A 13,009-nucleotide genomic window follows, 5' to 3' on the forward strand; every position below is an offset into this window, starting at 1 on the left:
TGAATAAGATTAAAATCAGAATAAAACCCAAATGGCCTGAATAAGGTCCAAACCTAGCCCCAAACCCACCCCTAACTTCATTACTAACTTTCATTGATAATTTCTACACTAGCCTAAGTTCACCAAAGAGAAGTATGCAGCTCGAAATTCTTTGCGTAATATCTCCAAAAGTAAACAAGATATCGATTAGAAATTTTTACACATTACTCAAAGCAACCTAAGCTTGCCAGCAATCAGACTTTTTTTTTAAAAAAACATTAAAATATTAATATTAATATTCACGAATATTAATATTCAATAATATTCAGCCCTAAAATTAAAATGTGCTCTAAGTGACTTACATAGGATGACAGCTACGAGACTACTCTTCAAAATGAGATATGACTCGACTGCCAATTATTTAAGGATAAGTTATTAATATTTCTTCAAAAATTCATAAACGCCTATAATTTCAAATCGGGCAAAAAAGCAAAAGTCCCATAACTCAAGAAATAAAGAAGATTTTCAGTTTAAATTTTTGCACATCACTCAAAGCAACCTAACTTAGCCAGCAATCAGACTTCAAAAAAAATATAATAATTTCATTTATTCTGTCTTTAACAGCATCATTTGAGAGTGGTACTAAAGAAAGCTTGTTTTTGGTTTCTTTTCCCAGTACAATCTTGGCCATCTGCAGCGCAGCCGGCTTGACAAGTGTCTCGCCAATGGTATGTGGTTTTCCCTGTTTTGCTATTAGGTATGCCACTTCATAAGACGCCGTGAGAATCGGTCTATCCACTGGAACAAAACCTAAGATGTAATGGTAGCATTTGCATCAAATCGGAGCTTCTTCTGTTTTAATTGATCGAGTGTCGTGTCTTTATATTTCCCTGGACCGTGAACGTTTGTAAAATGTTCTCTTAATTTAGCTGGTACTAGGCTGGATTGCTCAACTTAACATTGCAAAGCATTGAGGGTACTGAGTTCCATCACTTTCAGTTGCACAAGTAAAGCCGTACTGCACATAATTCTCTGACCACTTCTTTTTTTGGCAGGCATGTTAGGCTTAAATTAAACAATATATTATGCCTGGCGCATGAAATGAACACTGTTAGAAGTGTGCTGTCTTCGTGCTTACTTTTATCAATCGTTGTTATTGATATGTTAAATTTAAAAAGGTGTTGCAACCATGAGCCTTTTTTACCATAAATATCTGCGTCTTAATACAATAAAGAAATAAAATGTAGGTCTACCAGTCCGGTACTGACTGGTGGCTGGCTACTGATCAATACCGTCAGTCAATACAAGACCTTGAGCAAACCTGCCTGCCTACAAGAAGTACAAATACAGTAAAGTAAGCGTAGGCTAAAAAATTTCGTTAAAAAATGAAAATAGAACTAAATTTCCTTTTAAAAGTAAAAGCCCTGCTTCTAACATTCGATGCAAAAAATGAGGAAATATATGTTTTGGGAAAATCAAGTTTTTCTTACCGATTATTTTTACAATGTTACGTAATAATATATATTTTTGCAACTGTGTTACATGAGATGGCATTATTACATCACACGTCAAACACACAGATGTTTATTTACCATCCCGTAAGTCGCAATCAAGTTTCGGCTGAACAATATTTTCCAAACATATTCTCTGATATACTGTTAAGTGGCCACCCTGAAACAGCTTAGTCAAACCACTGATGAACAATAGACAGCTTTTTCATATCATAATGGAATTCTACTACGATTGTCTGTAATAATTGGTTAAAAATTTAATTATATTTTTACCCAATTCTTGACTGTTGTTTTTTTCACTGCTGCGTCATTTGTGATGACTATACATTTCTCAAATATCATTGAGGTGTGCTGAATGTGATCTACCAGTGAGTATTTGAATGCAAGTTGTATAGTTATCTAAATTGTTCAAATGTGCCATGTTTCCTAGCTCTTATGTGGTTTACTCTGTGTTTGGCTCATGTGGTTTTAGCCTTGGTTTGTCCTTCACTTTGTATTTGTACTTTAAGCAGTAGAGAGCTCTAGCCTTTGTACTATAGCTTGTTGGTCTTTTAGTTGCAGTTGTTTACAGTGCTGATATGTTTATTAGTATTATTATAATATATACTTGTTTAAAAAAAATGTTGTTTTATATTGTTTTAGAATAAGAATTGTTTCACATGTTACTGTAGTATAAGTTAATGTGATTTTAACAGATAATGACTTCTCTTTGTTTGTGATTAAACTGAATTACCAACTGGATCTTTGAGTGTGGCTTGTTATATGTGAGGTAAAGGCTTTAAATATGTTGTTTTGATTTACCAAGAGACCTTTACTTTAGGTTTTACTTTTACCCAGCTTGAAACTACTAATATTTCCATCAGAAACAATAATATTTGACTAATGTAACAACGTAACTCCGTAACAAATGCTCAAATTAAAATTATTGTCATGAAAATGGATTTTATATTTAAATTCTCATGTTGTGATTGTCATTAATTGCGCTTTTTTCATTTTCGATTGTTACGATAAATTCTGAAAAGTCTCTGGTTAAATTCTCAAATTAGCAGTTGCATTTATCAGCAGGGTTGCGGAGTGCCGAGTCCATTAAAAAAGGAGTTGGTTAAGTAACAAAAAGTCTGACTCCAGGGAAAAAAGGTAAGTGCGATGCCAAATTCGCTAAATTCATTAAGTCCGGCTCCATGCGTACAGAAAACCATTTACCTAACTAAAATAGGGTGGATATACAGCAATCCACACATGGGGTTGCCATATGATTCACCTACTCACAATATGTCGTTGGTAAATATTCCACCATATGCTATTACACAATTTACTGCGATTGAACTTATCGGTTTCATATTTGGTACTGCACATGCGGGAGTCACTCTAGTAGTCTTACTCAAGTCCTGAGTCGGGCTCCAGCAAAATAAACCAATTCCACTAAGTCCAGAGTCTGATTATACAGCCATACCAACCTTATTCTCTTGCTAGTATATGTCTTGAAAGTAAATGCAATCAAGATTGTATATAAAACAGTATTATTATTTGATTAAACTCAGTTTGTATACATTTAACCAATTGATTTGTTTTATTAAAGTGATTGTTGGTGAGTGATGTTTTTCAATGAATACAGCGGAGTTCAACATCATACAGATTTGCCGAACGATAACCAACCAAGTTGCAACACTTTTTTGAAAAAGATGTTTCTGTGTGAACTTGGCTTGTTCTGCCCGAGGTAGGGACTTTAATTATGTTGTTCTTGACTTAATTAAAAATTTTCATTTTGCTTTACTGTTACATTCTGTTGTAATGCACTTCTAATAATTACGTTTGAAGTGATGATATTTTGACTTTCTTTTGTATTCAGGTTAAAATGTATATATGAAATATTCATATATTTTTATAAAGTAGTGTTTTCTGATATGTGACAAATTTAATGCACTTCTAATATTTTTGTAGTATTTTTTATTGGGATTGAAATATATAAATATATCTGAATTGCCTATAAAGTCATCTTAGTTAAACATTAATTTTAGTTGCCGTTATGTTCACATGCAATTTCTTAAATTTCTACAGTTTTTAGTATTTCAAGTTATTCTTTTTTGTGCTTTTGACAATTACAAGAATCTACTTTTGTTTTAATAACTGCTATTCCTAATATTTTTTAGATCAAGAGACACAAACAAGAAAAAGTTTAACTTAGAAAATGTAAGTATTTATCTTTAAACTGCTAAAAACTAAATATTCTGCCTTTTTTGATTTTCTAACCTGGAAAATATTTGCTTGCAAAAATTCAAATAAGTTTCCCCAAATATTTATTAATTTAAAAATACACAATATTTATATTTTAAGATCACACATCGACAAATTTTAATCGACTATATTTACAAAATTGTCGCTAAATGTTTTTTTGTTTTTATTCCTCGCTTCGACTCGATTGTTCACTTTCCAAGTTTTGCTTTGTTTATTCTCAAATTGTTTTCAGTTATTTCAATTAATTCCTTCTTTTTTTCTTCACTTGGATAATCCTCGGCTTTCTTTTTTGCTTCCAGAGCTCGTTCGTAATATTTCACCGCATCAGTGATCCGCGAGGTTCGCTCACACACAACACCGAGGTTGTTTAAACAAGAAGCGTAAACTCGATGCTTGGAAGCTTCGACGCCGAAAGTTGTTTCCATTAAAGAAATTGCTTTTTTTAAACTTCGCTCCCGACTTTCTTGATTATCGATTAAACCTTCGCAATATCCGATGTGATGCAAACACCAAACCAAGTTTAAAACCCGGAACTTCTCGTCGACGTTTTTGTATTCATCAATCTGCAGTCGGATGTCGCGCATCAGTGGAAGCACGTGATCGCGCACAATGGGCTTCATTGTGACGTCACTTTTAATCATCTTTAAGTTTGTCGACATCAACTCCCCAGCACAAAGCTGAACACCCTCAACTGCTTTCTCAGGATCCCGGTCATTTGCGGAGATAATTGAAGATATTTGAAAAACTAAAATCGATTCCAAATATTTCTTCTCTTCTGTCAGTTTAATTCCAAGTTGTCGAAAATCATGCGCTGTCGTTTGACCTTGGGCGATTTGCTGAAGGTCACCCGCGACGCGATTTGCTCGAACAAAGTTTTCCTCCTTCACAGAGGTCACGTATTGTCGGATGAGCGCAAGTGCAGTTTCCCTTTCTTGAATAAAATTAATTAAGAAAAAATTCTGTGTTTGTTTATTTGGCTTTGAATAAATTGTTTAATACGAATTAGTTTGTTTTCTTACATTAGTAAACCTATATTTATAACTTAGTTTTTACATTAGTAAACTATAAGGGTCTAGATCAGGGCTTCCCAAACTGGGGGTCGCGACCCCGCAAGGGGTCGCGTAACGAACTTCAGGGGTCGCAGAGGGTATACCAAGTTTTCAGAAGTTTAATTCGAAACACGGTTGCTAAAACTGGTGTAGTTACGCAAAACATATTCTACGTAAATAGGTTGAGCTCTGTTACTAAATAGTGGGACTTCGTAATTGACAGCGGACGAACGTTATCACGTGGCCGGTTTATGACGCAATAACTCTGCGGGTCGGGAGGCTAGCAATGTTACTAAAAACACAGTTTAAACTAAAGCAGTGCATGCTAGTAGCTAAATATTAAAAAAATAATCAATGGATAGCTGGTTAAAAAAATCGAACGATAAGGGTAATAAGCCTACGGCAGATGGTGTTGAAGCAGCGGTAGAGGCAGATACAACAGCGACTTGCACATTGAAAAAGCGCAAGTTCAATGAGAAAAACGAGGCTAGTCATGCCAAAAAGAGAATGTATAACGAAAGTTTTTTGCAATATGGTTTCACTTTCATTTCGGAAAACAATGAACACCGTCCATTTTGTTTGATTTGCAATCAAGTGTTGGCAAGTGAGAGTCTTAAGCCTGCGAAGTTGAAACGACATCTTCAAACCAAGCATGATTCTCATAGCAACAAGCCTGTGGAGTTTTTTCGTCGCTTACTGCGAAAATCGGAAAGACAAAGACAATCATTTGAAAGTGAATTTGTAAATGAAGGGAAGTATACAAGAGCATCGTTTGAGGCTTCCTTGTTGATTGCAAAAAGCAAGAAACCTTACAACATCGGCGAAGAACTAATTCTACCAGCTGCAATTAAAATGAGCGCAATTGATCACGGCAAAAAAGAGGCTAATGAAATGAGAAAAAAATTATTGTCAAACAATACTGTGTCAAGGCGAATTTCCGAAATCAGCGAAGATCAACGCGAGCAACTCATTCTACGAATTAAAGAAAGCCGTAAATTTGCCATTCAACTTGATGAGTCGACGGACATTACCAATATGGCATATCTTTTGTCATATATTAGATACATTTACAATAACGACATTCACGAGGATTTACTGTTTTGTCAACCATTGCATGAACGTACTACTGGGATGGATATTTTTCAAAAAGTTGATGATTTTTTCACGGAAGTGGGGCTATTTTGGACGGACTGTTTTGGTGTGTGTACTGACGGAGCTGCTGCGATGACAGGACATACAGCTGGGTTTCATGCACGAGTGCGCGCTGTGAGTGATACGCCTATTACTTTTGCACACTGCATGATTCATCGAGAGGCCTTAGTAGCTAAAAAAATTTCTCCTGATCTAAATGCTGTTGTGCAAAATGCTGTGAAAATTATCAACTTATTAAGAGTCGTGCACTCAATACCCGTATTTTTGCAAATTTATGTGGTGAAATGGAATCGGAGTTTAAGACTCTTTTACTGCATTGTGAAGTAAGGTGGCTTTCAAAAGCCAAAGCTTTAAAAAGGCTATTAATGTTGAAAAATGAAGTCGTGATTTTTTTAACGGAAAAAAATTCAGACTTGGTCTGCTATCTTCGCAATGACAGCTGGCTGTTGAAATTATGCTATTTGTCAGATTTGCTTGAAAAGCTGAACGAACTTAATTTGTCCCTCCAAGGAGAAAACACCAATATTTTTACACTGAAATCTAAAATTGAAGCGTTCATCAAAAAATTAAACATCTGGAAACAAAAGGTTGAAACTGATTCATTTGAAATGTTCTCATCAACAGAAGAGTTTTTGGCTAACAATGATGTGGAATCAAACGTTATTAAGCCTCTTGTAATCGACCATTTGTCATATCTGTTGAAACAGTTTCAGAAGTATTTTCTTCCAGAATTGAACAATACCAAATTAGATTGGATCCAAAACCCATTTGCAATGCAAAAACAAAGTACCGAGCACCTCACTCTTAAATCTCAGGAAGAGCTTGCTGATCTATCTTCTGACTCGAAGTTGCGGCTTGAATTTTCTTAAAAAAAGCTTCACACTTTTTGGCTTAGCGTTAAAGCGGAATACTGACTCAGCAGTAACCGCACTCCTACCGTTTGTCTCGACGTATCTGTGCGAGTCAGCGTTTTCAACATTCACAGCAATCAAAACAAAATACCGTTTCAGCTTGAGTAACATTGAAACCGCCTTGAGGCCAGCATTAACAAACATTGAGCCAAGGCTGGATTTGCTTTGTAGCAGAAAGCAGTCGCACCCATCACATTGAATTATTATGTTTGTTTTTTTGTTTTATTTGCAATAATTAAGCTACCATCGTGTAATCGTAATGTAGTAAGCTTTGAGCATCTGTAGCTTGTTTTCAGTTTCTGCCTTTCAATAATTATCACAAATGCATATTTCGCACTGTTTATCATTTTAACCTTGAAGGGTCGCGAAAAATTTTAGGAGATTAAAAGGGGTCGCGAGCGAAAAAGTTTGGGAAGCCCTGGTCTAGATAACATACCAATGAAAAAATGATTGAGTTCCAAATAAGAGTAAAATAAATTATTATTAAAAGCACTACAATTGTTTAATAAAATAACGAAAAAACACTTCAATCTTACTATTTGAATCAAAATAATCTTCAATCGAGTTTCTTGTTCCACCTGCAACGTAAAAATACAAAAAAGTTTATAATTTTATTTATCCAATATGACGTCATGCCGTGGGGAAAAAACAACTTCCTGAAATATAAGATTTGGTGATTGTAGGTACATTAGTTAAGTGAAGATTATCTCGCCAAATTTAAAATTTATTTTTTATTTTAAAAGAATATATTTTTACACTAAATTAATTTAAGTTACAAAAAATATTTGAAAAATACATTTGTGAAAAATGTAAGTATTCTATGATTGTGTCATCCTGTCGAGTAATTGAGTTTAAGACCCTAGTTTCGTTGCTAGGCAAATCAAACCTAAAATGCTGAAAGTAAATTAGGTTGGTAAAACTCTATTAAAAAATATATATAGACGAGACATTTTCTACTTTTGTATTTTTTGATCACGAACATGTGAGTCAAAGTAAAATTCTATATAAAATAAATAATGTGACATGACTTTGCAAGGCGACTGAAAGCTAGTCTAAATTAGCGTCAGCCTGGTGGATTAATTGTTAAACCCCTGGTATACAATAAATCATTAGTTTTGTTTTCACGGCTCACTCATTCAGGAAAATATATTTTTTGTAAGGCGATGGTTTTTTCGTTAATCCGCCTGCAATGTTAAAATATATCCTTGTCCTACTATTTTTTTCTGTAATTCAATCAACTAACTAAGGTGTTAATGAAATGCTTAATGCATTTAATGAGCTAGAGCAGGCTTTCTTAACCAGGGTTGCGAGAACTGTTTCACAGGGTGCGGGGATGCTGAATCAGACACAGAAAATGTATTACTGTAATTTATTTCCTTTCTGGGTTAAATGTAAAACTAATTCACATTTTGGTAAAACTAATTTACATTTTTTTTTTGGCGTTACTGTGTATCAGTTACTTGTATAAACTAAAATTACAACGGTTTTAATATTCAAGCAATTCTAGAAGTGGTGCGAGGATTGTTTGGTGATTTAAAAGGTGTGAAGGGACCACACAATAAGAACTAAAAAACAACACTACCTAAATCAGAAAAATCTATAAAACCATGGTATTAAGACCAACGACATTACACAGCCAAATACGCAGTAATATCCAGTGAAGCATAAGGACAAAATCGTCTAAATAAGCCGTAAATTCTTTGGAATAAAGCCTAAATTCGTCGGAATAAGGACTAAATTAAACGGAAGAAGGCCTAAATAATCCCCGAACCTGTCGGTAGAAGGTATGGGACGATCGGGGACTATCGGTCTGGCAACGGTCGTTTTGGTGACTACGTTTGGACGCCCTAGTGACTAGTCTGACCGGCGCTGTCAGGGCACCGCTGTCAGGGCACCGCTGTCAGGGCACCGCTGTTTTGGCACCAAATGTTTGGATATATTGGTGGGTGCGGTAATGGGTAGGGTTAGAAAATGGGTTGGTGTTGAAATTATTAGGGGAGTTAGTAATGTACTTAGGGGTGGGGTTTGGGGTTAGTTAAAGTGTTGTTTAGGCCTGGTTCTGACCTTTTAGGTCTTATTTCGAATTGTGTTTTACTCTGACGTTGGTGTTGTTCTTATTTCGGTCTTATGGCTGGAGTCCGCGTGCAGCAAGAAAAAAGGGCGGAGGATAGATTTGATTCACAAACTTGAAATTTGTAGTTAACGTTTAAGGTAGGCTTTCCTACGTTAAGCCGAGACAGTCTCGGTTTCAGGGCTTTGTCTTACATAAGGTAATATGAGGACTAAGAACTGAAAAAAACTTTCGAAATTAATGGTTGACTTTAAGGTAATAATGTAATTCAGTTTGCTCACATGTAAAGGTTTAGTTATTAAACTTAAGAGCGAAACTAAAACAGTTCTTCAATACCACCTGTAACCTCCAGATACATCAGGCTGTCCAGTTCTTCCTTGTTTATAAATCTGTTTTCCATCAAAATTTAAGTCGTACATCCAACATAGCTCTTCCCTTGTTTCTGAAATATTCATGTGCTCTGGCCTCTTGATATACAAATGTAAGCTGCAAATATTCGATTTTGTGGATATTTCTTGTTTTTATTGCTCGTGACTTGCTTTGCTTTAAATGGTGGTTTATTTCTCAGCAGCCAATTACAATGTTAAGTCAGACCCAAAATGTTTTCTTCACTTTACAACTCGATCGCTTGAAAAATTTACACCTACTTAGTAAGTTTATTAAAAACCTTTCTCATTTTTAAATTTCTGACTAAATATTTACACTTATGTATTCTGCCTAAAACTTTATTAGCTCACTGTATTCAACTTTTCTTAAAAAAATATATAATAAAAACTTACTGGCTTACTTTGTATTAATAATGGCCTGGTTATTGCTTTTATTTTACTAAATCTTTTCGGATTACAAAACAAAATACACTCAACATAAGCAAAACGCTCACACATTGTATTACTTCTAGCTGAAACCATTACATAAGTTCACTGAATAAAGGTATTTTAAATAACAAATCATCATACGGAGTAGTTGCATGCTGTAGTAGGCTACATTTGGATAGCATCTCTCTAATATATTATCGCAAATTTGAATTAGAAAAAACAGTGCTAATTAGAGCAGTTAAGAAAATATGATTTGCCAGAAGAGTTATTTCATGACATATTTTCACGCCAAGCGATTGAATAATGAAAATAAATAGTAACTAACTGAAAAACTTATGTTTATATGGTAGTAAACCACGATTACTGATTGAAATACCTTGAGTCGATGAGGCGGCATCTCCCAGCTGTCGAGAGGATGTACTCGGAGTGTCAGTGCTTGCTGGGCTGACTGCTTGGTGTGAAGACGATGAACTCGCCGCCGAGGTTACAGGCAAACTTGTTGATAAGGACAGAGAAGCAAGGTCACCAGTTAGGTGAGTGGCTGTATAAAGTAAAATTGTAGCAAACTTTGTATAAATACTTGCGCGTTCATGAAGTCGAAGTTTGCTGCAAATATTAAACATAATATGCAATGTACAAACATAAAGCAACAAATATATATAAAAATAGCAAGCAAATACTTGAATACCTGGCAAAAACACTCCTGTGCGAGAGGAGAATTGACTCAGAGGCAGCCTTTCCCCCTCTTCGGATGCTGGTGCGTCGAGATCTAAAGCTTTGGAAGCCTCGATCGCTTGTTGGGCCGCCAGTGTATGGTTGAACTTGGAGAAATGTTGTTGGAGTTCGTCTCTCACCGCCGCCATCTTGGGACGTTGCAAAGGATCCTGTTGCCAGCACTTTCTCATGGTCTTCTGAAGCAGGTTGATGATATCTCTTTCTTCCGTGCTGAGAGAGCTTTTGTATTTCTCGATCTCAGCACAGTCGGGTCGTTGTCCTTTGGTGACTGCATCTTTGATTGCCAAGTTATCGCTGAAGGTGGTGTAAGGCTGCTGTCCACTGATGAGTGCGTACAACAAGACGCCGTAGCTGAAGGTGTCCTGCTGTGGTTTGGGCTCCACGCCCGGGTTGGTCAAAACTTCGGGGGAGGCATAAGACATGGTGAGTTCCTTGCGATCCTGTGAAACCTTGGGAGCTGAAGTCTGGGGGGCTACGACGGTCGTGGTGCGAGTAAATGAGGCCAGTTTGGCGGCGCCGAAATCTGCCAGCTTGCATCGCATGTCGCTGTTGAGGAGGATGTTCTCTGGCTTCACATCGCCGTGAATTATGCGTTTTTCCGATGAAAACTCGTGGGCGAATGCGAGTGCCGTGGCTGTTTCCAATGCAATGCGAAGGCCCAGCAGTGGCTTCAGCACACGGTTAGGCATTTGAAAAATACCACCCAGGTCACCACCCTCGTAATATTGGGTAATAATCCCAATATTGTTGGACCACTTCGTCCATCCGTGGACTCTTGCGATATTTTCGTGGTTGGCTCTCTGAATCATTTCCACTTCATCTTTCACCCTGCACATTATGTTCTTTAAAATCTTTTATTTTTTTAACATATCTTAATAGGACAAGACAAGGCACCTTGCAATTAGAGCATTTGTTTGAACTCGGCCAACAGTGAAACACTTAATGGCCACATATCCAAGTTTTGAGTGCTGTCCCAAGATCACCAACGCTGAGCCCCCTTCACCGAGAACACACGTGTCTGGGTAGCACCAGATCTCATTCGCCTTGTATTCTTTCAACTAGGAACGTAAAATAAATAAATCAAGCTGACTGGATTCAAAGCTTTTGGTATTAAAATTAAAAGAAAATTATTAAACTTAAAACGACCAAATAATAGCATTTTGAATAAGTTTTTCTGGTCGAAACTTTATTGATCTTCGAGGATTGGGACTTACATCAAATACACTTGACATGGCTTGAGTTGAGTGAAATGTGTAGTTGAAAGTTAACAACTGACAAACTAAGCAAGCTATTACAAAACAAGAATAAAATGGTTAATTTCATAGGTTTTTACATTACTAAACTTTAAATTCTTTCCAAACTTCGACGTTCTTTCTGTCTAAAGACGTAACGAAAAGGTTTTTATATTTCGTCATAAAAATATGCAGTAGGTCGACGTCATGTTGGTCATACAATGTAAAAACAATGAATGACCACTTCAGGTAACTTATTTTATTGAATAGGTAAACCAGTCGTTATCAAATTTTTATAGTTGGTGGCACACCAGAAAAACACAAAAAATCGCGACATACTATGTACAAAACAGCAATATCATAACCCAGTGGTTTTTAACCTTTAAAATTTCTATCCGCACTTTTTTGTTTCGGAAAATTTCATCCGCACGAAACCAGCACAGTAAGACCTTCAGTTTTTACCTTTAGTTTATTTTTAATGAAAGGGTTTGTGTATTAAAACTGTGTAACTAAGTCTTGACCGATTTAAAATATATAGCTCAGGCTGCAATGAACCACTACGAGACTATATTAGTACCTGTAACGCATAAGTGGGCGCACCAGCTTATTTGATTACTGTATTACACATAATAAAAAATAATAACATGCACCATTTTCATCCGCACATTTATCCGCACGACGTTAGTCATCCGCATTACACTTTTTTTCATCCTCACAAGTGCGTACCATCCCACAGGTTGAAAAGCACTGACATAACTTGTCAAACGCCATTAATACACTGCAAAGCAATACGTTTTCAAGACCCGCATGCTTGCCCACGAATAGGATTTTTTTTCGAAATTACAAAAAGTTGCGTGGCACAATTAAGACTCGAGACGAACTTTACAAATCACTGAGTTCGATAAGAGCTACAACATTTCTGTGCTAACCAACCATAGCTAAGTAAGTAGTAGATACAAAAATTGCTGCAGTTGTCTCCAATAAAAAATCACGAATTAAAAACCGGGATTTGTAAATTGACTATTCCTGGTTCACACAGGTAAGGGCTTAAACCAGTGTTTGTCACTCTCCCGCCTGTGGGCGTTAGAGAGTTAGAGGGGCGTTGTGACTGACTGATTTTTTCAAGGACTCACGATCGAGCAGGTTCGCTAATAAATTCACATAAGCAAACGTCAAATTGCACCTTTTCCTGTAACTCATGTACTGTAAATAAACTTATATATTCCTATAGTAATTAAACATCATGAGCGGTAATTTCGAGTATATAGTTGATTCAAGCACTTTGAAGAAAAACACTAATGTTCCTCCATATACTTGCT

The 13,009-nt window shown here is 36.2% G+C and overlaps 1 protein-coding gene across 1 annotated transcript; it reads right to left on the reverse strand.

The window, feature by feature from the left end:
* Positions 1 to 3,776: 3,776 nt before the first annotated feature.
* On the reverse strand, positions 3,777 to 12,556 carry LOC146162850 (uncharacterized). The gene is made up of 5 exons (XM_083385316.1): positions 11,673 to 12,556; positions 11,353 to 11,516; positions 10,100 to 11,286; positions 7,374 to 7,415; positions 3,777 to 4,656 (listed from the first exon to the last, which is right to left on the reverse strand). Exons 1-5 carry the CDS (start codon positions 11,688 to 11,690, stop codon positions 3,914 to 3,916), a joined length of 2,154 nt encoding a protein of 717 aa, XP_083241442.1. The 5' UTR covers positions 11,691 to 12,556; the 3' UTR covers positions 3,777 to 3,913.
* Between the last annotated feature and the right edge of the window lie 453 nt (positions 12,557 to 13,009).

This window comes from Ascidiella aspersa, chromosome 3 (genome assembly GCF_963924565.1).
Source record: "Ascidiella aspersa chromosome 3, kaAscAspe10.2, whole genome shotgun sequence".
In the NCBI taxonomy this organism is placed as follows: Eukaryota; Metazoa; Chordata; class Ascidiacea; order Phlebobranchia; family Ascidiidae; genus Ascidiella; species Ascidiella aspersa.

Excerpts from the sequence above, each read along its gene's own strand:
- LOC146162850 (XM_083385316.1), bottom strand. Across the intron at positions 11,287-11,352 it reads ACAAATGCTCTAATTGCAAG|GGTGAAAGATGAAGTGGAAA; the intron begins GTGCCTTGTCTT and ends CATAATGTGCAG. Across the intron at positions 7,416-10,099 it reads TGCCGCCTCATCGACTCAAG|GTGGAACAAGAAACTCGATT; the intron begins GTATTTCAATCA and ends TTTACGTTGCAG.